This window comes from Carcharhinus amblyrhynchos, chromosome 3 (genome assembly GCF_965287045.1).
Source record: "Carcharhinus amblyrhynchos chromosome 3, sCarAmb.v2.hapA, whole genome shotgun sequence".
NCBI classification, from domain to species: Eukaryota; Metazoa; Chordata; class Chondrichthyes; order Carcharhiniformes; family Carcharhinidae; genus Carcharhinus; species Carcharhinus amblyrhynchos.
Genome location: NC_137326.1, coordinates 21,149,473 through 21,172,040, shown reverse-complemented (window position 1 = coordinate 21,172,040; position 22,568 = coordinate 21,149,473). Strand labels below are relative to the sequence as shown.

At 43.6% G+C, this 22,568-nt stretch overlaps 1 protein-coding gene across 1 annotated transcript in view; it reads right to left on the bottom strand.

The window, feature by feature from the left end:
• slc6a1b (solute carrier family 6 member 1b) overlaps positions 1-18,063 on the bottom strand; it is a 46,717-nt gene extending 28,654 nt beyond the window's left edge. The window contains exons 1-11 of the mRNA XM_080181937.1: positions 17,623-18,063; positions 16,152-16,616; positions 15,624-15,755; positions 14,459-14,559; positions 14,024-14,133; positions 13,773-13,905; positions 12,461-12,595; positions 12,259-12,362; positions 8,862-8,986; positions 5,274-5,386; positions 25-156 (exon numbers count right to left, since the gene is read on the bottom strand). Coding sequence (XP_080038063.1) covers positions 25-156; positions 5,274-5,386; positions 8,862-8,986; positions 12,259-12,362; positions 12,461-12,595; positions 13,773-13,905; positions 14,024-14,133; positions 14,459-14,559; positions 15,624-15,755; positions 16,152-16,383 — 1,317 coding nt within the window. The 5' untranslated portion in view covers positions 16,384-16,616; positions 17,623-18,063. The remainder of the gene's footprint in view (positions 1-24; positions 157-5,273; positions 5,387-8,861; positions 8,987-12,258; positions 12,363-12,460; positions 12,596-13,772; positions 13,906-14,023; positions 14,134-14,458; positions 14,560-15,623; positions 15,756-16,151; positions 16,617-17,622) is intronic.
• Between the last annotated feature and the right edge of the window lie 4,505 nt (positions 18,064-22,568).

The window sequence follows — 22,568 nt, the reverse complement described above, 5'->3', positions numbered from 1 at the left end:
TCATGGCAATATATTGTAATTTACCTGGGTAATGTTCGAGAGTCCTATCAAATATGAAATAATACAGACCACGGCAATGAAAATTTCTCTTCTTCCTCGTAACAACTTGGGAAACTCATCCACCAAAGCAGTTATAAAGCCTTCTACTGTGCAAAACTGAAAATTAAGAAGTATTCAGTTCATTTTCTTGTTAAGATTATGTCAGCTTTTGTTTGAAAACAGAGCAATTCAATTATAAATGCAAAAGCCTATTTACAAAGCTAGTGTACAAACTTGGGCATTCCTTATTATCAAATCAGTAATCATTATAACTTCTTGACAGCACTGTGTTTGGCCTCTTCTAGCTCAGTTGTCTTTGGCAATTAGTCAAAATCTGAAGACGATGTGCTTTACAAATAGCATGGCTCTGAACCGAAGATAGAAACAAAATGTTCTTGAGGGAGCACTGGCCTCAGTCCTTTCCCAATGAGTGCCTTTTGTTTTCTTCATGTATTAAACCACACTTAGATTTAAAATTTGTTTTGTCCTTTTCTTGCCTTTGATTGCCAGTCTGACCTCTGAATAATTTTGTGATCTTTTAACGTTATTCAATCTTTAAAATATTTTTTCTCTCCTTTCATACTTTCCTCTCTCCCACACATATCTTCATGATAACCCTACAAAACAATCTCCAAAAGATGCTGTGTAAGGTTGCAAATTGGTGTATTAGCATTTGTACTGTAAGTGTGGGGCGGCACAGTGGCACAGTGGTCAGCACTGTTGCTTCACAGCTTCAGGGAACTGGGTTCAGTTCGGTCTTGGGTGTCTGTGTGGAGTTTGCACATTCTGCCCGTGTTTGCATGGGGTTTCTCTAGGTGCTCTGGTTTCCTGCCACAGTCCAAAAATGTGCAGGCTAGGCAGATTTGCCATGCTAATTGTCCCTTAGTGTCCAAAGGTGTGTAGGTTCATAGAATTATAGAATCCCTACAGTCCAGAAGGAGGTAAAATTCTGTAAACTTTAAGATAGTAATGGAAAAAGATGAGTGTTATCCTATGTGTAAGGTGCTGAATTGGGGGAAGGCTAACTACAGCCGGATTAGGTAGGATTTGGTGGCCATTGATTGGGAGAGGCTGTTCGAGGGTAAATCCACATCTGGCATGTGGGAATCTTTTAAGGAGCAGTTCATAGGGCTGCAGGACAGGAATGTGCCTATAAAAAGGAAGGATAGGAAAGGTAGGATTCGAGAGCTGTGGATAACCAGTGAAATTGTGGGTCTAATCAAAAAGAAAAAAGAGGCATATGTAAGGTCCACGCAGCTAAAAACAGATGGAGCACTGGAAGAAAACACAAAGTAAAAAAGAACTCAAATGGGGAGTTAGAAGGGCAAAAAGGGAACCCAACATGTCCTTGGCAGACAGGATTAAGGAGAATCCTAAGGCATTTTATACATACGTTAGGAACAAAAGGGCTGTCAGGGAAAAAATCGGATCTCTCAGGGGCAAAGGAGGGGAATTATGCTTAGAACCCAAGGAAGTAGGTGAGATCCTAAACAAATACTTCACATCAGTATTCACAAAGGAGAGGGACATGTTGACTGGTAGTGTCTCAGAGGGACGTGTTGACCCGTTAGAAAAAATCTCAATTACAAGGGAGGAAGTATTAGGTTTTTTAGGAAACATTAAGACAGAGAATTCCCCAGGGCCTGATGGCATCTATCCTAGACTGCTCAGGGAGACAAGAGATGAAATTGCTGGACCTCTTATAGAAATCTTTGTCTCTTCGCTGACATAGGTGATGTCCCAGAGGATTGGAGGATAGCAAATGTGGTCCCATTATTTAAGAAGGGTAGCAAGGATAACCTGGGTAATTATAGGCTGGTGAGCTTGACATTCGTGGTAGGGAAATTGTTGGAGAAGATTATTGGAGATAGGATATATGCGCATTTAGAATGGAATAATCTCATTAGCGATAGACAGCATGGTTTTTTACGAGGGAGGTCATGCCTCACAAACTTGGTTGAGTTTTTTGAGGAGGTGACAAAAACGATTGACGAGGGAAGGGCCATGGATGTTGTCTATATGGATTTTAGTAAAGTGTTTGACAAGGTCCCTCATGGCAGGCTGGTGCAAAAGGTTAAATCTCATGGGATAAAAGGTGAGCAAGCTAGATGGGTGGAGAACTGGCTTGGCCATAGAAGACAGAGGGTTGCAGTGGAGGGGTCTTTTACCGGTTGGAGATCTGTGACTAGTGGTGTTCTGCAGGGCTCTGTATTGGGACCTCTGCTGTTTGTGATATATATGAATGATTTGGAAGAAGATGTAGCTGGTGTGATCAGTAAGTTTGCAGACCTCACAAAGATTTCTGGAGTTGCGGATAGTGATGAACATTGTCAGAGAATACAGCAGGATATAGATAGGCTGGAAAATTGGGCAGAGAAATGGCAGATGGAATTTAATCCAGATAAATGCGAAGTGATGCATTTCAGTAGATCTAATGTAGGGGGGGAGCTATACAATAAATTGCAGAACCATCAGGAGCATAGACACACAGAGGGACCTGGGTGTGCAGTTCACAGATCCTTAAAGGTGGCAGCACAGGTGGAAAGGGTGGTAAAGAAGGCATATGGCATGCTTGACTTTATTGGACAGGGCATAGAGTATAAAAGTTGGCATATGATGTTGCAACTGTATAGAATGCTTGTTAGGCCACATTTGGAATACTGCGTCCAGTTCTGGTCGCCACACTACCTGAAGAACGTGGAGGCTTTGGAGAGAGTACAGAAAAGGTTTACCAGGATGTTGCCTGGTATGGTGGGTCTTAGCTATGCAGAGAGATTGGGTAAACTGGGGTTGTTCTCCCTGGAGAGAAGGAGGGGCGACCTAATAGCAGTGTATAAAATTAGGAAGGTCATAGATAGGGTGAACAGTGGGAAACTTTCTCCCAGGTCGGAGGTGACGAACACAAGGGGTCACAAGTTCAAGGTGAGGGGGGCAAGGTTCAACACAGATGTCAGGGGAACATATTTTACACAGAGGGTGGTGGGGGCCTGGAATGCACTGTCAAGCAAGGTGGTTGAGGCGGACACGCTGGGATTGTTTAATACTTATCTAGATAGCCACATGAACAGACTGGGAATAGAGGGATACAAACAAATGGTCTAGTTGGGCTGATGAGCAGCACAGGCTTGGAGGGCCAAAGGACCTGTTCCTGTGCTGTATTGTTCTTTGCTCTTTGTCATTTGGCTTATCAAGTCTGCACTGACCACAATCCTACCTAGGCCCTATCTGCTTAACCCCACATATTCACCCTGCTATTTCCCCTGACACTATGGGGCTGTTTAGCATTGCCAATCCACTTAACCAACACATCTTTGAACTGTGGGAGGAAACTGGAGTACCCAGAGGAAACCCAAGCAGACACGGGGAGAATGTGCAAACTCCACACTGACAGTGACCCGAGACTAGAATTGAACCCGGATCCCTGGTGCTGTGTGCAGCAGTGCTAACCACTATGCTGCCCATAGCTATGAGAAATGTGTGAGGTTACAGGGGTGGAGGGTCTGGATAAGATTCTTGGTCAGAGAGTCCGTACAGACTCGATGGGCCAAATAGTCTTTTCTGCATTGTAGGGATTCATTGAAAAATTCTGAATGACTTTTTTATGTTAAAGCTAATGCTTATATTTGCATACGTAAATCAACTCCCACCCATTATTTGATTGCTGTTCTTTAAATTTTGTACGTTGGACTCCAGAATTTCTGGAGACTCCACTCTGTGACTGGATGCTGAGAAGTGAATGGCAGGAACTCAAGGTGATTTGCTCTTCAGTCTAGTGGTAAAGTATCTAACCTTTGCTTAACTTCTCCAGCTAGAGTGCCTGAGTTTGGGAACTCACTGTGCAAAGTGGTCATTTGCATCTTACTACTCCATTACACACTGAGAAAGTTGGTATATGAGCTGATAGCTGAAGAAACAAAGTACAAGGTTCAACAGGACCAACATCGAACTGTCTTACAGTGATAATGTTGAAAAAAAGCATATGTTCCTCCTTAAATTCTCTCTTTTAAATGTACGAGTTAATTTTGATAAAATATATTTACCCAAAAATCTAGGGATAAATTAATTTTTTGAATGGACCTCCCTCATATTAAGTTGATCTTTCTCTAAACCCTAGCTATCACTGTAACATTACATTCTGCACCCTCTCCTTTCCTTCTCTAGGAACAGTATGCTTTGTCTGTATAGTGCACAAGAAGTAATACTTTTATATCAATACACATGACAATAATAAATCAAATCAAATCAAATCTTGTAATCTATTTTGCGGCTAAATCATCCAAGGCAGTGTGTCCAGAGTTTCTTTCATCCTCCAATGTGAGTATTGGTAAATGTTAAAAAAGGTAATTGCCTGCTTCCGTCACACTTGCTATTAAGTGTTGACCACACTGCTGCATTTGCCATCTGCCAAACCGATCTTTTGTTATCTGGCATGGAACCGTCTCAGCCTGTGTGCTGGACATGAATTCATTTAGACTGCTACACAGCACTTTTTTTCACTGGAAGCTTACATTCTGAAGAGAACAATTCTTCACACTGGCATATTTAGACAGCCTAACTTGGACTACCGTTGACACACAAAACATTGACTTTACTGAGAAATGTGATTTTTTTTATTACAGCACTTCATCCCGGAGATTGCAGCAAGAACACGGCCAGGGGCTAATCAGCAGTGTTACCCATAGCAACAGGAGGCTGTTCAGTGCTGATGTGTGGCTGAAGCAAGGCTTGGATATGCCTGCACACGTCAGACACAATCAGTAAAGGCATTCATGGTGTTTATCCCCCTATATCATTCTATTCACAGAGAATATTTCAAGAAAATGGTGTAAATCATCTCTGGCTAAACCTATAAGTTTTATAAATGTCGAGTTGTAATTCTTTAATGTGGTACAAACTATAACCAACTTGTCTTTGCCTAATTGTAATGTGAGATGCTTCTTACTCTGTAAATCTAACAATTCAATTTTGTTCAAATAGCATAATGTTTAAATGTTTAACGCATTGAACACATTTTAATTGTTATTAGTAACAACTGTTGAGAATTTCATTCAAATATGCACAGATATTCTTGTCGCACTATTTTTTCTTTTATAATTTTAATGGACTGATTAATCAGAAAAAAAACCTCCCAGAGCCACCTGAAAATGAACTTGATTCACACGTGAACAACTGGCAACTTTTATTACTGACGCATCAGATAAAATAAAACATAAAGGGCGAAAGTTGAAGCTTACCTGGCTGTCAATTCCAAGCATGAGTAACATTGAAAAGAAAAGAATGGACCATAACGGAGATATTGGTAACTGTGTCACTGCCTCAGGGTAAGCCAAAAATGCCAGACCAGGACCTTGAGAAACAAAAACATCAAACATTACCTGTTCTATTTTCAAGAGAAAACATGAAAATATCAAATTTACTGTAATTTAGTTAAGCTAATTTTCAGTGAGAAAATGCATTATTAAAATGAACTAAAGCACTATAAAGCATTGATTGAGAGGAGATGATCCATTCACAGATCATGGTTAAAGTGTTGCAATGTTCATGTCCAGGAAAGTAGTACTGAACAACCTGAAAAGCTATCAAATATTACATCCCATATTACTCCTCCTTGGCTTTTGGTTATCTTCTGGGCACATGAAACAGAGAAGGTTCAGATTGGTGAAACCATGTCTGGAGTATTGTGTACAGTCGTGGTCTCCTTATTTAAGGAAAGAGGGATCTGCGTGTCCTAGTGCATGAATCACAAAAGGCTAGTATTCAGGTTCAGCAAGTAATTAGGAAAGATACAAGAATGTTATCATTTATTGTGAGGGGAATTGGTTACAAATGTAGGGAGGTTATATTTCAGTCTTACAGGGCATTGGTGAGACCATATCTGGGGTATTGTGTATAGTTGTGGTCTCCTGATTTAAGGAAAGATGTAAATATGTTGGAAGCAGTTCAGAGAAAGTTTACCAGACTAATACCAGAAACAGGTGGGTTGTCTTACAAAGAAAGTTTGGAGAGGTTAGTTTAGTATCCAGTAGAGTTTAGAAGAATAAGGGGCAACTTGATCCTGAGGAGTATTGACAGAGTGGGTATGGAGAGGGGGTTTCCTCTTGTTGGAGAATCTGGATCCACAACTAGGGCTCATTATTTAAAAATAAGGGGTCGCCCATTTAAAACTGAAACAAGGAGAAATGTTTTCTTTCAGAGGGTCATGTGTCTCTGGGATCTCTTCCTCAAAAATCAGTGGAAGGAGAGTCTTTGAATATTTTTAAGGCTGAGCTAGATAGATTCTGGATTCACAAGAGGGTGAATGGCTAAAGGGGTTAGGCAGAAATGTAGGGTTAGAGTTACAATCAGGTCAGCCACGATGTTATTGAATGGCGGAGCAGGCTTGAGGGGCTGAGTGGCCTATGCCTGCTGTAGAAGAAATTAGATTCATATAAGCAATTAGGTTTTATAGAAAATTAAGTCTGTTTTAAACGGACCTACTATAGTAGAGGCTAAGGCTGCAGCAGTAGCTTAAAGGGTTAATGATTCACTATATACTCACAATTATGCTGAAAATCAAGAAACTAGCTGAAGCAGGCAAAGTTAGAAAAACAGGAGCTTAGCAGACACTCAAGGTCCAAAGACCAGATAACGGGCCATCTGACTCTAAGGAAGATAGAAAAATAAACCACCATTCTTCTTCTCTATCTAGCTATGGTAAATCACTAGGGACAGGGACTGTAGGATGATTTAGACCAAGGACACTATAGATAAGTCCTAGACCCATAGATCTAATTAATGGGACAATGATTAAAGGGGTAGTAGAGATAATAAGGATAATAGGGAGTATTGTAACCTGCATGAAGAGTTGTTTGTTTCACTGTATAAGAATAGCGCGGGTTTGTTTTAAAAATCAGAGTTCTCTTGGTACTGACTGAGGTGGACTTTCCGTGGTATCACGACAATAAACTCTCTCGAAGCTTGACTCTGAACGTCTCTGCCTGAGTTATTCTGAGCTAGAAGTTTTCCTCGACACCTGCTCCTAACTCATATGTTCATATGTATGAACTATGACATTAAAACCTGTCTGAACTCAATATGCATGAAGTATGCATTCATCTTGTTATATTTAGTAAGCGTATAATATTAGCAATCTATTTATAATGATGATGATGATTGCAAGGGTATTAGTTTCAAGCCTATCATCTATCGTTTTTAGGTAGTTCCATAAGGATAATTGTTAGTATTTTCAATTTTGTTCTCCTGTCCTTGCTTGATCTTCTAGTTTGGTCACCAAAAGAGTATTTCATTGTATTCAATTCACTTTAAAAAGTCTGCCGTAGGGCATTTTCATATCTCATCTCACTTAGAGCAACATGTGGCCAATGTTGGTTGTTGCTGCCCTGATGAAGATGTCAGGATTGAATCTCAGCATGTCATTTAGTATGAAGAAGGACTATATTGCACACAACACTTCCCCACAGTTCATTGTGATAGTTATAACTATACAAGAGTTGCGCTATTCAAGTGCAGCAACTTTATACAAGGCAGCCTGATAGATTTTCATTTTCATTTTTCAATCTAATATCATGTTTGCCATTTCTATAGACTTGTCGCCTAGATGTGGCTGCAAATTTCCAATTCAATCATTCCATTATGGGATAATGATCTACCCCAGAGAAAAAAGTGCTTCATTGTGGCATTCTCAATGGTGATGGAGGTTGGACAGCATGTGTTCTGAGACACAGGTAGACAGATCATTTCTAGTTTTTTGTTGAAAAGGTCTCTAGTGTCCAGAAAATTGTTGGGATAAGAAAATTGGCTTTGAAAGAGGGGCTCGAGATAAAGGAGAAAGTTCATGGCCTGAAGTTGTTGAACTCAGTGTTAATTCCAAAGCCTATAACATGCCTGTTCCTCCAGTTTGCTTGGGGCTTCACTGGAACATTGCAGGAGGTCAAAGATGTGTGAGCATGGGAGCAAAGTGGTGAGTTAAAGTGGCAAGTGATGGGACGGTTGGGAGTCATGCTTGTGGACTGAATGAAGGTGTTTCGCAAAATGGTCAGCCAGTCTGTATTTAGTCTCCCCAGTATAGGAGAGACGGCACTTTAACACTACCATTAACACTCCTTTTGATTTGTGCCAATGGCATTATTGTCCAATCTGTCCCTGACCTTCTATTTTGGTCCACCTGCAACAGTCCCTCTTGAACAACATAAAATGAATCACATTTCTCCCTCTCTTTAGCCCTGAATAAGAATCATGCAGCCTTGAAACATTGGCTGGAATTTTACCGGCACGCTCGCCCCCATTCGGGAGGTGGGCGAAGCTCAGAGAATGGCATTCTCTGTTGGCCTCAGGTGGAATCATACGAACTTTGGGTGGACATGCCGGTAAAATTCTGCCCAGTAACTCTGTTTCTCTCTCCATGGATGCTGCCAGTTTAGCATGTTTTTTTATTTGAGGCTTTCAGAGTAGTTCGTGTTGGGAGTGAAACTCATTGAGAAAGGATTACAGAAACAAATACTTCTGCTATCCCTGAGTATTTGGAAGATGAGAGAAGGTAGCACATTTGGTACAGAGGTGCAAAAGGTATTCCAAATTTGGACAGAAGCAGAACATTTTCTTGTTGAAGTTCAAATATGAAACCATCTAAAATCTCTTTTAGGGGACTGGTTATTGATAAAATATAATAGTGCCTTGTATACAACATCAAAAATTCACTAGCATCATTCACAAATGGTGCAAAAGATATTCCCTGCTACTATAAGATCAAGGTCTGTGTAAAGCTATACATTAGATGTATAAAATGAGATGTGTAAAATGGCATAAGCCTGGGTTTAACATACCTGAAGCAGCCACATCTTCTATCGACCTTTTTGTCACATGTGCCATGAAGCCCACAATGGAGAAAATGACAAAACCAGCAAACATACTGGTGGTGGAATTTATACAGCAGACAACAATCGAGTCCCTGAGATAAGGGAGAGAAAAGAATTGTTTCCAGTGCGTATAATGTTACAGAATTATTCTGGGGGCAACATCACTGTTGCACCAACATGCGAGTAGTGGAACTTGCATTCCTGCTAATGATTTGGAGAATTGTTGACCTAATGTTTAGCTAATAGAATCATAGAATCCTACAGTGCAAAAGAAGGCTACTCAGCCCATCGAGACTGCACTGACCACAATCCTACCCAAGCCCTATCCTCATAAACCCATGCATTTATCCTAGCTAGTCCCCCTGACACTAAGGGCCTGATTTTACCATTGCGTCGCACCTGTTTTTGGGCGCGAAAATGTGCTAAAGTTGGGTGTGAGGCCATTAACGTGATCCGCACCCGCATCAGGGCAGATGCCCACCTTACCGAGGCCCGGGAATGGAAATTCGGACATGCTTCTGTCCGAATTTGCATGCATTTAAATTGAATTAATGAACTGCCCGCCCAACTTTATCAGTGTTCCCCCCTTTACCACTGCGTCCACCAATCCAGTATCCGGCCGAATTGGACGTGCAAAATAATAGTCTATTTAGGGCGTTCCAGCTGCTGAATGGTAAGCTCTAAGCTTCCAACGGCTCTCTGACACAGATTGGTGGTGGGGGGAGAGGGGGAGGCGGGCCCGATCATTGTCTGGTGAGGGAGGGAGGAGGGCAGATTGTTGTCTGGTTTTGTGGGGGGTGGGGGAGGGAGACCCAATCATTGTCTAGTTGTGGGGGAGGGATGAGGGCAGATTGTTGTCTGATTGTGGAGAGGGGGGGGGGAGGAGGAGGGTCAGATCATTCTCTGGTGAGGGGGGTAGGGGGTGGAAGCCAAATCATTCACTGCGGGGGAGGGGGGGGGAGTGAGGCCAGATCATTCTCTGGTTTGGGAGGGGGGGCAAAGAGGGAGGCAGGTAAGATGTATCTCTGGTGGGATGGGAAAGGAGGCACAATCGCTCATTGGTGGCAGGGGGAGAGGCCAAATGGATCTCTGGTGGGGGAGGTGGGCAGGGGGGTTTCGCTGCAACTCTGCGGGTGATCAGTGGTGGGGGGTGGGGAAGGGGCAGACAGTCGCAATAGGTCTGGGTAGTGGGATGGGTAGGTGGATAAGGGGGAAAGTTATGTTGTGGGGGTGGGAGTGATGTCTGTAGGGGCCCTGACTCCTGGGCCGCTTTATCCACTTTCTGCGGCCCGGGAGCAATGTGACATGGGCGTGCTTTTTCAAATTTTTTTCTGAGCGCGCACATGCAGAGCTCCAGTCATTTCGGGCGTGATAAGCCCCACCCACAGCGCGATTCAGACCCGCAACTTTGTTTTCAGGCTGAGTGTGTATGGGAGTGCCTGAAAACAGATTTCCAAGTCGGATCTGAATTGCCCAGATTCAGCGCTCACAATGAAAATGGTAAAACTGGGCCCTAAGGGGCAATTTAGCATGGCTAATCCACCTAATCTGCACATCTTTGGACTGTGGGAGGAAACCTGAGCACCCAGAAGAAACCCACACAGACACGGGGAGAATGTGCAAACTCCACACAGACAGTGGCCCAACTTGGGAATAGGAGTGGAGAAAAACAATTCCTCAATGCGTCAAAGGGGGAGTGTATGAGTCTCAACATCAAGTGACCCATGTGCACATTCAAGTGGTTGGTAAGGCATTGACACAGGCTGGAGAAGCAGGTCAGTTTTCTGCCTTCTCTGCTGCCATTCATTCATGGTCTAGCTTGATCTTATTGTGAAGTGGATAGCTTTACATGATTGCAAACCACCAACACTGACTGTCTTCTGTGGTGTCTCCATTTGAGTTAATGGAACAGCTTGGGGAAAGTGAGGGTATAGCCACATGTGGCAACTGGTGGCACAGGAGTGAAAACCAAGCCCAAATGACTGACTCAAATTTAAAGTGACAATTATAATAAGCTATCCTTTTTACAACTCTGTTGTTGAATAAGGCATCAATGCATTTTAAATTTTGATTTTAAAGGTCAGATTTTCTCAATTTAAAACAAAGATATGCTCAACAACTTTTAATCAGGCCAGTATGGTCAAATTCCATCAAACCATAGAATCACTACAGTGCAGAAGGAGGCCATTCAGCCTATCAAGACTGCACTGACTCTTTGAAAGAGCAACCCACCCAGGTCCACACCCCAGCCCTATTCCCGTAACTCATGGCTAATCCATTGAATATGCACATCTTTGGACTGTGGGAGGAAACTGGAGCAATAGGAGGAGACGTGTCCCATGCAGACACTGGGACAATACACAAACTCCACAAGTAACCCAAGACCGGAGTCGAACCCGGATCCCCGGCACTGTGAGGCAGCAGTGCTAATCACTGTGCCACCCATAAATTTAAGTTTCACCAGTTGCCATGGTGAGATTTGAACCCAAGGCATCGGAGCATTAGCCTGGGTTATTAGACCAGTGACAATGGCCACTATTCCACCAGCTCCCTGAGTCCAGCTAGATGTAATGAAATGGGACAACTTTTTGAGAGGAGTTGATGGGCTATTTATACCCAGAGGGTGGTGGGGATCTGGAACTCTATCTGGAAGAGTGGTAGAGGCAAAACAAAACCCTTCTAACGTTTAAAAAGTACTTGGATGTGCACTTGAAGCACCTTAACCAACCAAGCTACAGACAGAGAGCCGGAAAGTGGACTTCAGCTAGCTGTTGGCTGGCACTCACACAATGGGCCGAATAGCTTCATTCAGTGCTATCAATTTCTTCTGCACACGACTGAAGGAATTCAGCCAATAATTAATGGAGATTACTGATTCCCAAAGATAAGCAAGTTAGCAGAGATTTTGGGTTAAAAAAAGCACTGTAACTGGGAGGGGATAATGTGAGGCGGGGAGGTGGTGATGAGAGACGATGGCAGAATGGTCATTGGAATGACAAATTCGGATGGCGACAAAAAATAAAGAGAAAGTAAAGTTAGTGAGGCATATCCATGGTATCTGACGATTTGGCTCCCAATGTTGCCTTAATCACCTACAGGCAATTGATAACGTACTTTGCACCTTGCCCAGCAATGGGGAGAGAGTAAAGGCGGGAGGAAGTTGTGTGGGGGGTGGGGAGGGGGGGGGGGGGGGAGGGGAGGATGGAACCGGTTGAATGGCTCTTTCAAAAGGCTAGCACGGAGACAAAATGGGCAGACTGACTTCCTTTCTATGCTGCCTGGCTCTGTATCATTTTTTTAATGGGAAGAATGCCGCCAATGTAATCTGCAACTTCTCACACTGAGAGCTAGAGGGATGTGTTACCTGTAAATGTTGTTGTGAAAGGTGTTGTAGCTTCCAAGCGCCACCAATGAGCCAAGACCCAAGCCGTAGGAGAAAAAGATCTGGGTTGCTGCATCCAGCCACACCTGTGAGAGAAATGGTGGGGATGGTAGACAGTCATTCAAGTGGCTTCAGTACCCCCTTAGATAAAGGCCAAAGTTAAAAGTGTGCTGTTGAAACATACCTCAGAGTCAGAAAGGCGGCTGAAATCGGGAGTAATGTAAAACAGGATCCCTTCGCGAGCCCCGGGCAGGGTCACTCCACGGAAGAACAAAATAAGAAGCATGACATAGGGGTAGATGGCAGAGAAATAAACTACCTGTGGAAAGACACCGAGCGTTTAGTGTCCAGAGAATTTTCACAGTAACTTCACTGCAGTGTTAACGTAAGCCTACTGGTTACACTAATAAATAAACTTCATAAAACATTGAGAAAATAGCAGTCATTTTTAAAAGTATTACCTAGATCAGGATTCGATTTTTAATACGTTTTTTCTCCTAAAAGGTTCTTGCAACAAAATATGCTAATTAAGTATTAGCCCTGCTTGTCAGATGTTCAAATCTTTGATGTGATGTTCTGAGCAGCATATAATTACTTCAAAGTTTTAATTGTCTGGTGAAGTCTTTATTAGGTTCCTTCCACTGCTAATTCAAGCGGGACCTTTAGTAATTTCATTGGGAAGATGAATCTTAGATCTTGCAAGAAGGGAGAAGTTGGAATGAAATAAAGACGCAATTTGCATCCATTAAAACCCACGACGGTGGAAAGAGGGTCATGGATAATGCTAGTGCCAGGCTGTGGAAACGTGTGTCCGTAGTTTTGGAAGCCCCAAACCTAATTATTCATTATTTATCACCGTGCACTTTGGAAGGGACATCTTGGCCCCACCTCTAAGCCAGAACCTTTAGTCTCGAGTCCCCCCTCGAGGCATTGATGGAATGAGAATTGCGTTGATAATCTGGCTAAGCAGGTTAACTCTCAAACTGCAAATCTTCCCAATGAGCGGAGCAGGTTAGAAAGGGAGAGTCTCCTGGTCGGTCGGGACCTGCAGAAAGCAACAGCAAGTCACTGCAAGACTTGCCAAGTACAACCATGGACCAACACATGGTAGTCCATGTCCTCTTAAGAGAGAGAGCTACTTTGGATTGACCCGAATTCCCCTTTATCCGTTGCGTAAAAGAATTATTCCAGTTGGAGATGGTTAGGTCCATCTTTTAACTCAAACAAGTCCTTTAAACTAACAGAGTAGTGACGAGAATGCAATGTCGATTTGCTCTCGTGAAAAAAACAGTACTAGCACGAAACGTCCAATGGGCTCTTTCGGTATCAGATATGTAAATATTTCAGAACCGAACCGATGGCCAAGGGCATAGTGGAAGTAATGAAGGTACAACCATTCGGTGTCTCAGCTGTGAACCTAACCTTGTGTTGTTTCAGTGAATGTCATGCGGCTGGATGGACCATGCTGATTCTTTATAAGCGAAGAATCATTTTACCTTTCCCGTCCAGCTGACACCTTTCCAAATGCAGAAATACACAAGAACCCAGGCGATGGCCAATGTTATTGCAAGGGGAGGTCGAATATGTCCAGGCTGATCCAGTCCATCCGTCAACTGGTGCATGTTGCGTCTGTGAAGATAGTTACGAGTTTCTCAGTAACATGCTTCAGTCTTGACCTAGTATTATTTTATATATATAGTTAAAGCAAACACCGCAATAAAAGACAACAATCCAAAAGCCATCTTACTCCCAGAATTCCACAATTGGGCTGGTGAGGTTAGTTGCATTGGTTGCGCTGTAGTTTGAGGAACAGCTGTCGGTATTCCAGGGGTTACCACAACTTTGCCAGGGAAGTTCCTGTTTACAAAATGTCACAGTTATAATTATTGCTTTGCTTCTTTTCCTTCCCAACAATCAGCCACTCAAATTTCACGCGGCCACCAACCTAACCCCTACTGTTTGTAGCTTTTATTTGACAGTTTAATCCAAAGCGGCCGTGTGTCACTCACTAGAGAAGAAACCTCACTGATTTACGGTGGCGGAGCGTTTCATTGCCTCAGCAGCTCTGACCCAGAGAGAGAATGTGGCACCCAGGTAAGCTTCTTGTGAGGAGAGCCAAGAGAATGTAACCTCGCGTTCCCCCGCCTCCCCCCACCAAAAAAAGTAAGCAGAAGTAACTTACTGATGTGAAAGAATTGTATAAGTAATAAATGGCCCAAGCAATTATGACGACGTAGTAGATATTTAGCCAGAAAGAGAGGACCACAGCCGCCAGACCCACGCCTGAAAACAGAGCACAGACACATCGAGAATCCCGAAATGTGAAACAGAGCAACACTTCCATGCAACAGGTTCATTCCGCAGCATGAAGCAAGTTTATAAAACAGCGGCTAGGAAAGATTGCTGCGGCGTTATTTAATGGAATTAAAGTTAGAGAAGAGGCGCGTTGGCACCGCGGTTAGCACTGCTGCCTCTCAATGCCGGGGACCAGGGTTCAATTCATCTATTGACTCTGTCTACACTTCCCGCTGCCTCGGCAAAGCAGCCAGTGTTATCAAGGACCCCCCACACACCCCGGACATTCTCTCTTCCACCTTCTTCCGTCCGGAAAAAGGTACAAAAGTCCGAGGTCTAGTACCGACCGACTCAAGAACAGCTTCTTTCCTGCTGCCATCTGACTTTTGAATGGACCCCCCTCGCACTAAGTCGATCTTTCTCTACACCCTAGCTATGAGTGAATTCTGCACTCTCTCTCCTTTCCTTCTCTATGAACGGTATGCTCTCTCTGTTTAGCGGGCAAGAAACAATACTTTTCACTGTGTACTAATACATGTGACAATAATAAATCAATTCAAAGATGTGTGAGTATGTGGGGTTCCAGGGATAGGGCCTGGATGAAATGCTGTGTGGGAGAGTCAGTACAGACGCGATGGGCTGAATGACCTCCTTCTGCATTGCAGGGATTCTAGGATAGTGTTAATATTACCTGAGACACCTTCCATGAAACCTACTGGAGGGTGTCACCTTTGAAAAAAATCAAACTACATTGCCTCCAACATTAGCAATGGTTAACTCGGGACTGATGTACCACAGAGATGCCACATTGACACTTGGTGCGCCGATTTCAGAACCGATCCTTCAGAATAAATCCATTTCACTGGCTAGATAAACAGAAACGGAAATCTTTGGAACGCCGCTACATTGTTTCCCCCATATCAGTAGGAAATAACCGTGTGTTTCCCAGAGATCGCGTTGTTCGTTTTATTCCCCCGGTTCTAGCCTCGGGGCAATTTACAGCGTACCTGTTCTCCCCGCTCAACCCCCCGGCGGCTGCTGTTTTTTTTTACCTTTGAACATTGGCGCCAGTCTCCAGATGCCGAGTCCCCCGACAGATGTGTACTGACCCAGCGAGCATTCCAAGAGGAAGATTGGCATCCCAGCAAAGATCAGCGTCAAGAAATAGGGAATGAGAAAAGCCCCTTTGGAGAACAATGAGCGGCATGTCAGAAACTGGTGGGGAAGATGGATAACCTCTTTCGAATCAAGCCACTTAATAAATAGCAATAAACATGTCCATGGCGTGGTCTAATATTTGAACCGTCACGCTCATTTTATGGAACTTAACATTAGAAAATATTAGTCTAGGTGGATAAACACCTGGATTTCACTGTTCCAATTTCATATAAATGCATTATTTGCAGTAATTAAATAGCTGGTAGGATTCAATCTCACTACATCTGTACAGAGTTTTAGGGGACAGTTGATATTTGATTCGAGTTTTTAAACATTTACATCCAGGAAAAGATGGGATATTCGTTTCTTTTATTTATTTCGAATGGCGAAATGAAAAATAAGTATTTATTTACTGTATTTACCTCCGCCGTTCTTGCCACAAAGGTAAGGAAACCTCCAGACATTTCCCAGACCGATTGCATATCCGATGCAGGAGAGCAAGAAGTCAAACTTGCCCCCCCACTTCTCCCGCTCGGGGATGGCCCTGGTCTTCTGCACCTTCACCACCAGGGTCTTGGGCTTGTCGTTGGAGGGGGCTTCGTGGAGCTCGGTGGAGATTTGCCCGTCCGGGGTCTTCGCGCCGTTGCTCGCCATGCCTTTCGACTTGGGCGCCGAGCGTCTGGGAGTAGGTCGGAAATTTTCAGCACCGGACCACGTGGAAAGCAGCTTCGCGGCTCTGTCTGTCCCCAGCCCAGGTGAGAAATAAAATAAGGAGACGTCTTCGCAAGCCGCGGGCGGACTTCGCAGAGAGGCGACCAGGCAGATTTCGCCAGAGGGGTTGTCGTGAGTGTGAGTGTGAGTGTGGAGGGAACAGAGAGAGACAGACTCTGGAATGAGACAAGGAGACGCAAGGCTACTAGGTTGGTAATGATATCAGCTAGGTTGGTAACGATAGAAACAGCACGTGTTTTTAATATCGATGCAATTCGGACGTATCCCTGTTATTCATTTCATTTTCATTTATTTATCAGTGTCACAAGTAGGCTTGCATTGACGTTGCATTGAAGTTACTGTGAAAATCCCCTGTTATGCTAGAGTTTGCTTTAAAAACAGCCAATTCGATTTTGACTACAATCCTCTGAGACTGACACCATTCTAAACTATTCACTTTCTTCCCGTTCTATATAAGAAACCTTTGTTCTGAAATAAATAAAAGAGGTTTAACCTTTTATTGAAGATAACGTGTAAATCTCGCACAGTTGTCTATTCCCCCTCAATCTACGGTACGCCAATTAAAATATATGACAAAGCGCTGCAAAGCCTGGCTCCTTATGCAGGCACGGGTGCGAGCTGTATGCAAAATAGACCTGTCTGCTCCTTAAACTCATGTGCAATCTCTTTTGGACATTGTCACGAAGTGATAGCAATCACATTTAAGCAGGGGCTCTAGTCAGAACTGCATGAACAAGATGCCCCGAGCTCCGAGATTTGCCCGTCAGTCCGCCCATTCCTAATGTGGATAAAAATATCCCTTGTCGCGTTCAATTGATCACTGTAAAAAGATCGCCAGCACTCCTCCCGCCGCCGCTGAATTCCCGGAGAATGAAATGGTCTGGCATCTTGAGTGATTGGGACTTTTAACCATTGCCATCAAAACTCCCTCTCACCAGCACATTCCCTCACATACCCAACATTCAAAGTTTTATCTTTATCCTTCAGTGAAATCAGTGTACAATGAAACTATCGCTGGGGTTAGAACCGCTGCAGATAGCTACCAATTCTCGCTTCAAATCAGCTTCCTGTTACTTGTTTTATTTCCCCCTCACACACACATAAATAAGTAAAAACAGTTCACTCTCTGGAAACCTTACAAGGTTCCAAGCGTCCACTTACTGTTCCAAAGCGCACAGCGAGCCCCGTATTTACTGTTCCAAGTTGGTCCCTTTCTCTGGTCGAGTGCTAAAACCTTGATTTGTTGTCGTTGTTGGTATCTGCGAGGTCCCCAGCTCAGAGCATTGGGCACTGTATCCCGTCCACAGTGTGGCTCCGGTGTGTGTGTGTGCGGGGCGAATCTCTCTCCGCTTCGCCGAGCGGAGAGAAGCAGAAAGGGGCAGGGAGCAGCAGGGACGAGGCGTGCAACCTCCCGAATTACCTTCCAGCCACAACGTAGCGTGCGGCGCCCAGCCTGCTCCTCTCATCTACATAGCGTCAATGTCATCTCAAAGTCACATCCACTGAGATAGCAGTGGGCGTCTCTCTGCTTGCCCCTTCCCTTTTTTTTGTCTTACGCTCCCGGCCCCTACACACTCCGGGTTTTGTTACTGATGCTTGCTGCCCACTTTCAACAAGTTGACACCACGCGGGAGGCCAAATATGTCCCATTCGGTGGACTGGGCGACAATCCCAAGTGGAAAGTATTAGCATTTTTAATGGAGGGGGGGGGAGTGGTGACACACTATTTTGCTGATTAAATCCTGGACACGCCATACAGGGAGCGCTGGTGAAAATGGTCTCAAGGCATATCAGCTAGAGCTTACTTTTCGTTAGTGTCGCCATAAACAGCGGATGCATGTTATCTACAGTTGTTCAAAACACACAATTATACTGAAATTTCCACCACTTCATTTGTATCGTTCTGCCAATTCTAGAGTAAAATCACGGGTGGCGGGGTGGGTGGGGGCGCGGAATGGACAGTGTCGTGTTTACTGCGAGAGATTTCCAGTATTAGAAGTTAAAATAAGCGATGTTAATTACGAAAAGGGGGGACTTCACAAATGGCCTAGAAAGGTTGACCAAGCTCAAGTTGGATGCACGGATGTGACATTTTATCCTGAAGTCAGGGTAGGCAATGTTTCACTCGTTATAAGAAAGTTAAATAACAGACACAAGCACACATATATTGCAAACATCAAATCTTCCCGTTGTAAAGGTAGCGCCCAATTTTCAGAACAATTCCGGCATGAAAAACTCACTTCGCCGCAACCCCCAATCTCAACTGGGATGCTGGCAGGGTTTGATAAGAAGCACAGTCAATAATACACACTCTGGAGGTAAGAGATAAAACTGAAAACAGTCTTTATAATCTTCTTAACTTCCACACGCCGGAGAGAGAGAGAGAGACAGAGACAGAGACAGAGAAAAATCTCCATGGCCCAAAACTCCGGATCACAGAGCTTGGCTTTCGAGTTTTAACATGAGTGGATCAGCTTCTCAGAAGACACGGACACATTACTATGCATTTTCAACCCTGTGCCTCTCTGATCATTAATATGGATCTTGGTAACACATTCACTCTGGATTCCACTAAACACATTGCCCTTTGGCTCGGTAACACCAACTTTTACAAGGATAATCACTCGCCCAAATAAAGCTAGATTGAAGATCGGGCATTCTCTCGGTGACAAGTCTGGAGTACAACTGGTTCTGTGAGGACAAGGGAGGGAAAGTGAGGATTCGCCTCAATAAACGTTTTGAAATCCTTAGGCATGCGACAGAAGGAACATCATATTTAATTTTATTTAAATATATTCTACTTCAATGCAAAAATCAGTTGAATGACATGTGACAACTGGCCGCATATATCATTTAAGATTCATAAATGTCGGATAGAAATTAAGGCATGGAAACGGCTTGTTTAAATGTGACAATAGATGCAATAAAGTGTTCAGTGTTACTATTCTGATAAATATTTGTTATGGAATAATCAACTACAGTATTTCCCTCCTGCCCACGTTCTTCAGTAAACAAACACAAGCCAGTGAAAATGATATGGCCTCTTCAGAATAAATGTGGTGTTTATAACTGGGAGGGGTTAGAGGCTCCAGCCAGTAGCCTCATGCACTGTTAATGCTGGTCTTGTGATTTCAACGCCACGGTTATGCAATAAAGCCGGCAGCAAGAATTCCAACAGCCGTGGAGGGGGTTCCGGGTTTCAGTATGGACTGGGAGATGGCCTCTGGCATGTGCAGGCAGAGCCAATATGTAGAAATTCTCTCCACATTCCTTGTGATGCAGCCTCAATTATGAAGGAGCAGGGCTGAACTGAACCTCCTTAAGTGTGATTACAGCCGGGCACCGGCACAGTTTGGAGCTAAATGCTGTAAACAGTGCGAAGTGTCGGATGTCTTGTGGTTCAATTGTGCGCCCCACCCCCAAGACTTGAGATCACTGGAGATGCAACAGACACGCGGTGATTTGAATGTCGAAATCCGACTGAGTTGATTTGAAGATGCCTTGACAAGCAACTAGAGCAAACGTGACGGTTCCTAACGGCCCGCTTAAACTCCGAGCAATGGGTGCAACATTCAGCACCATATCCCATTTTACAGCGCACTGCGTGGAAATACTTCACCGACTTCACTGTGCTGATCATTAATACCTCAATGACCCCCTGTTAGCACTCATTAGACCCCTGTGAGACATACCTTTCAATGATCGGCGTGGTCATTTAGAGCAGCGGGGGCCATGTGTGTTATCCTGCCATTGCTGTGGGAGAGATAATCACTTGGAAAGTGGGATTAGAAAGAGCAACTGGGTATCATCGGGCTGGCATGGACAAGGTGGGTCAAATGGCCTCCTCCTGTGTTGTAACTTTTCCATGAGGTCTGAGGAACGTGCTTTTACTTTTTAAAGTGGATTCAGTGGGGTTAGCACTGCTGCCTCACGGCGCCAGGGGCCTGGGTTCGATTCCCACTTGGGTCACTGTCTGTGTGACATTTGCACGTTCTCTGCATGGATTTCTTCCAGGTGCTCTGGTTTCCTCTCACAGTCTGAAAGATGTGTTGGTTAGGTACATTGGCCATGTTAAATTCTCTCTCAGGGTACCCGAACAGGCACTGGATGTGGCGACTAGGGGATTTTCACAGTAACTTCATTGCAGTGTTAATGTAAGCCCACTTGTGACACTAATAAATAATTAATAATAAAAGTCCAAAATGCACCAATAGACATATTATCAATCCCTCAATGCCAGTTCTGGTCCCAGATGTGTTGAAAATTGGTCTTGCAGTTTTCAAACCCTAAGTTTAAAAAGTATATTCTGCTGATCGTACTATACAAATAATACATCCCGTTCAGTCAGAACTGTCCAAAGTGACATTTCAATTGAGCTACTTTTTTGTAAAAGTTAATTTATTAGTCACAAGTAGGCTTGCATTAACATTGCAATGAAGCTACTGTGAAAATCCCCAAATCGCCACACTCCAGCGCCCGTTCGGATAAACTGAGGGAGAGTTTAGCATGGCCAAACATCTAACCACCACCTCTTTCAGACTGTGGGAAGAAGCTAGAGCACCTAGAGGAAACCCATGCAGACATGGGGAGAACGTGCAGACTCTGAACAGGCAGTGACCCAAGCCGGGAATCGAACCCCAGGTCCCTGGCACTCTAAGGCAGTTGTGCTCACTACTGTGCCACTGTGCCTATCCGTTGTATAACGGATAGCTAACATTTTGCACCCGTAGCTCTGTAAATTCTGCTGGTATCACCACGACTATCACAAAACCAGTCGATAAGATTTTGGACATCATTCTGATATCCCATTCCTTAGGAGGAAGAATAAGGAGACTTGCCCACTTTCAGATATTCTGTCTGATACTTTGTGACGAAACTAACGCGCATTTTATAATATTTCCGGTTTTCCTTCATCTTGGATGTATCTCCACAATTCGTTATTAAAAGCAATTTAGCTGTTCAACATGCTATCAGCTAAGTGTAGTTTAAAAAAAATGTAAACTCGGCAAATGCCCAGCCAGTCTGGCGGCGTGTGTGGAGATAGAAACAGAATGAATGTTTCAGCCCAGGGACACCAGTCCCGAATCCCAATTCTGCGAAGCATTTCCAGCATTTTCTGTTTCTATCACAGGTTTCCAGAACCTGCAGTCTTTTGCCTGGCTGACTCTTGTGGTGATTCGTGTGGAAATGGTTCTGTGCACTGAAGCCCTTCAGAACCACGGTGCTAAATAGCATTCGTATCAACGCGCGTTTAAAAACTGTTCAAATCTTCTCTATTTCAACCACAGACATAGAATTTTTGAATGAAGTGGCCCGAATGGTTGAGAGCAAGCTATGTTCGGGTGATCAAAGATGTAAACGGACCATTTAATGAAATGACGTGGATACGACACACACTTTAATCATTGAAGTTGAGAAATTACCGCAAACATACATAGTACACAGCTCACACGTATACAACACACATACACAACATATACAGCTCACATACACAGCACACATTCAACATGCACATACGCAACACACAAACACAACACATATCCAACGCACACAGATAACATACAGACACACATGCATAACACACAGATACACAACATGCACATATACATAATACAGACATGCACAGTCCACATATACACAGTACACACGTAGACAGCACACATACACACAATACACACGTTCATAGCACACATACATGCAATACATACGTGCACAGCACACATATACACAATACACAGGCACACAGCACACATACACACGTACACAGCACGCATACACAAATACATAACACACATACACAAAATATACAACACAAAAAACACATACATAACACACAGATACACAAATACACATACAGATACACAACAAATATACAGAAACACAACACACAACAAATATAACACATCCATACATAATACACACATACATGACATACAGAAACACACACACAACACATATATACCCAACACATACGCAATACGTGTACACAACTCACATATATAATACATATACACACAATATTATTGCTCTATCTTCCTTGGTGGGAATGCAAAGAGCACGTCATCTTTATGAACTCTGTCAGATTGAATTAATGTGTGACATGCCCC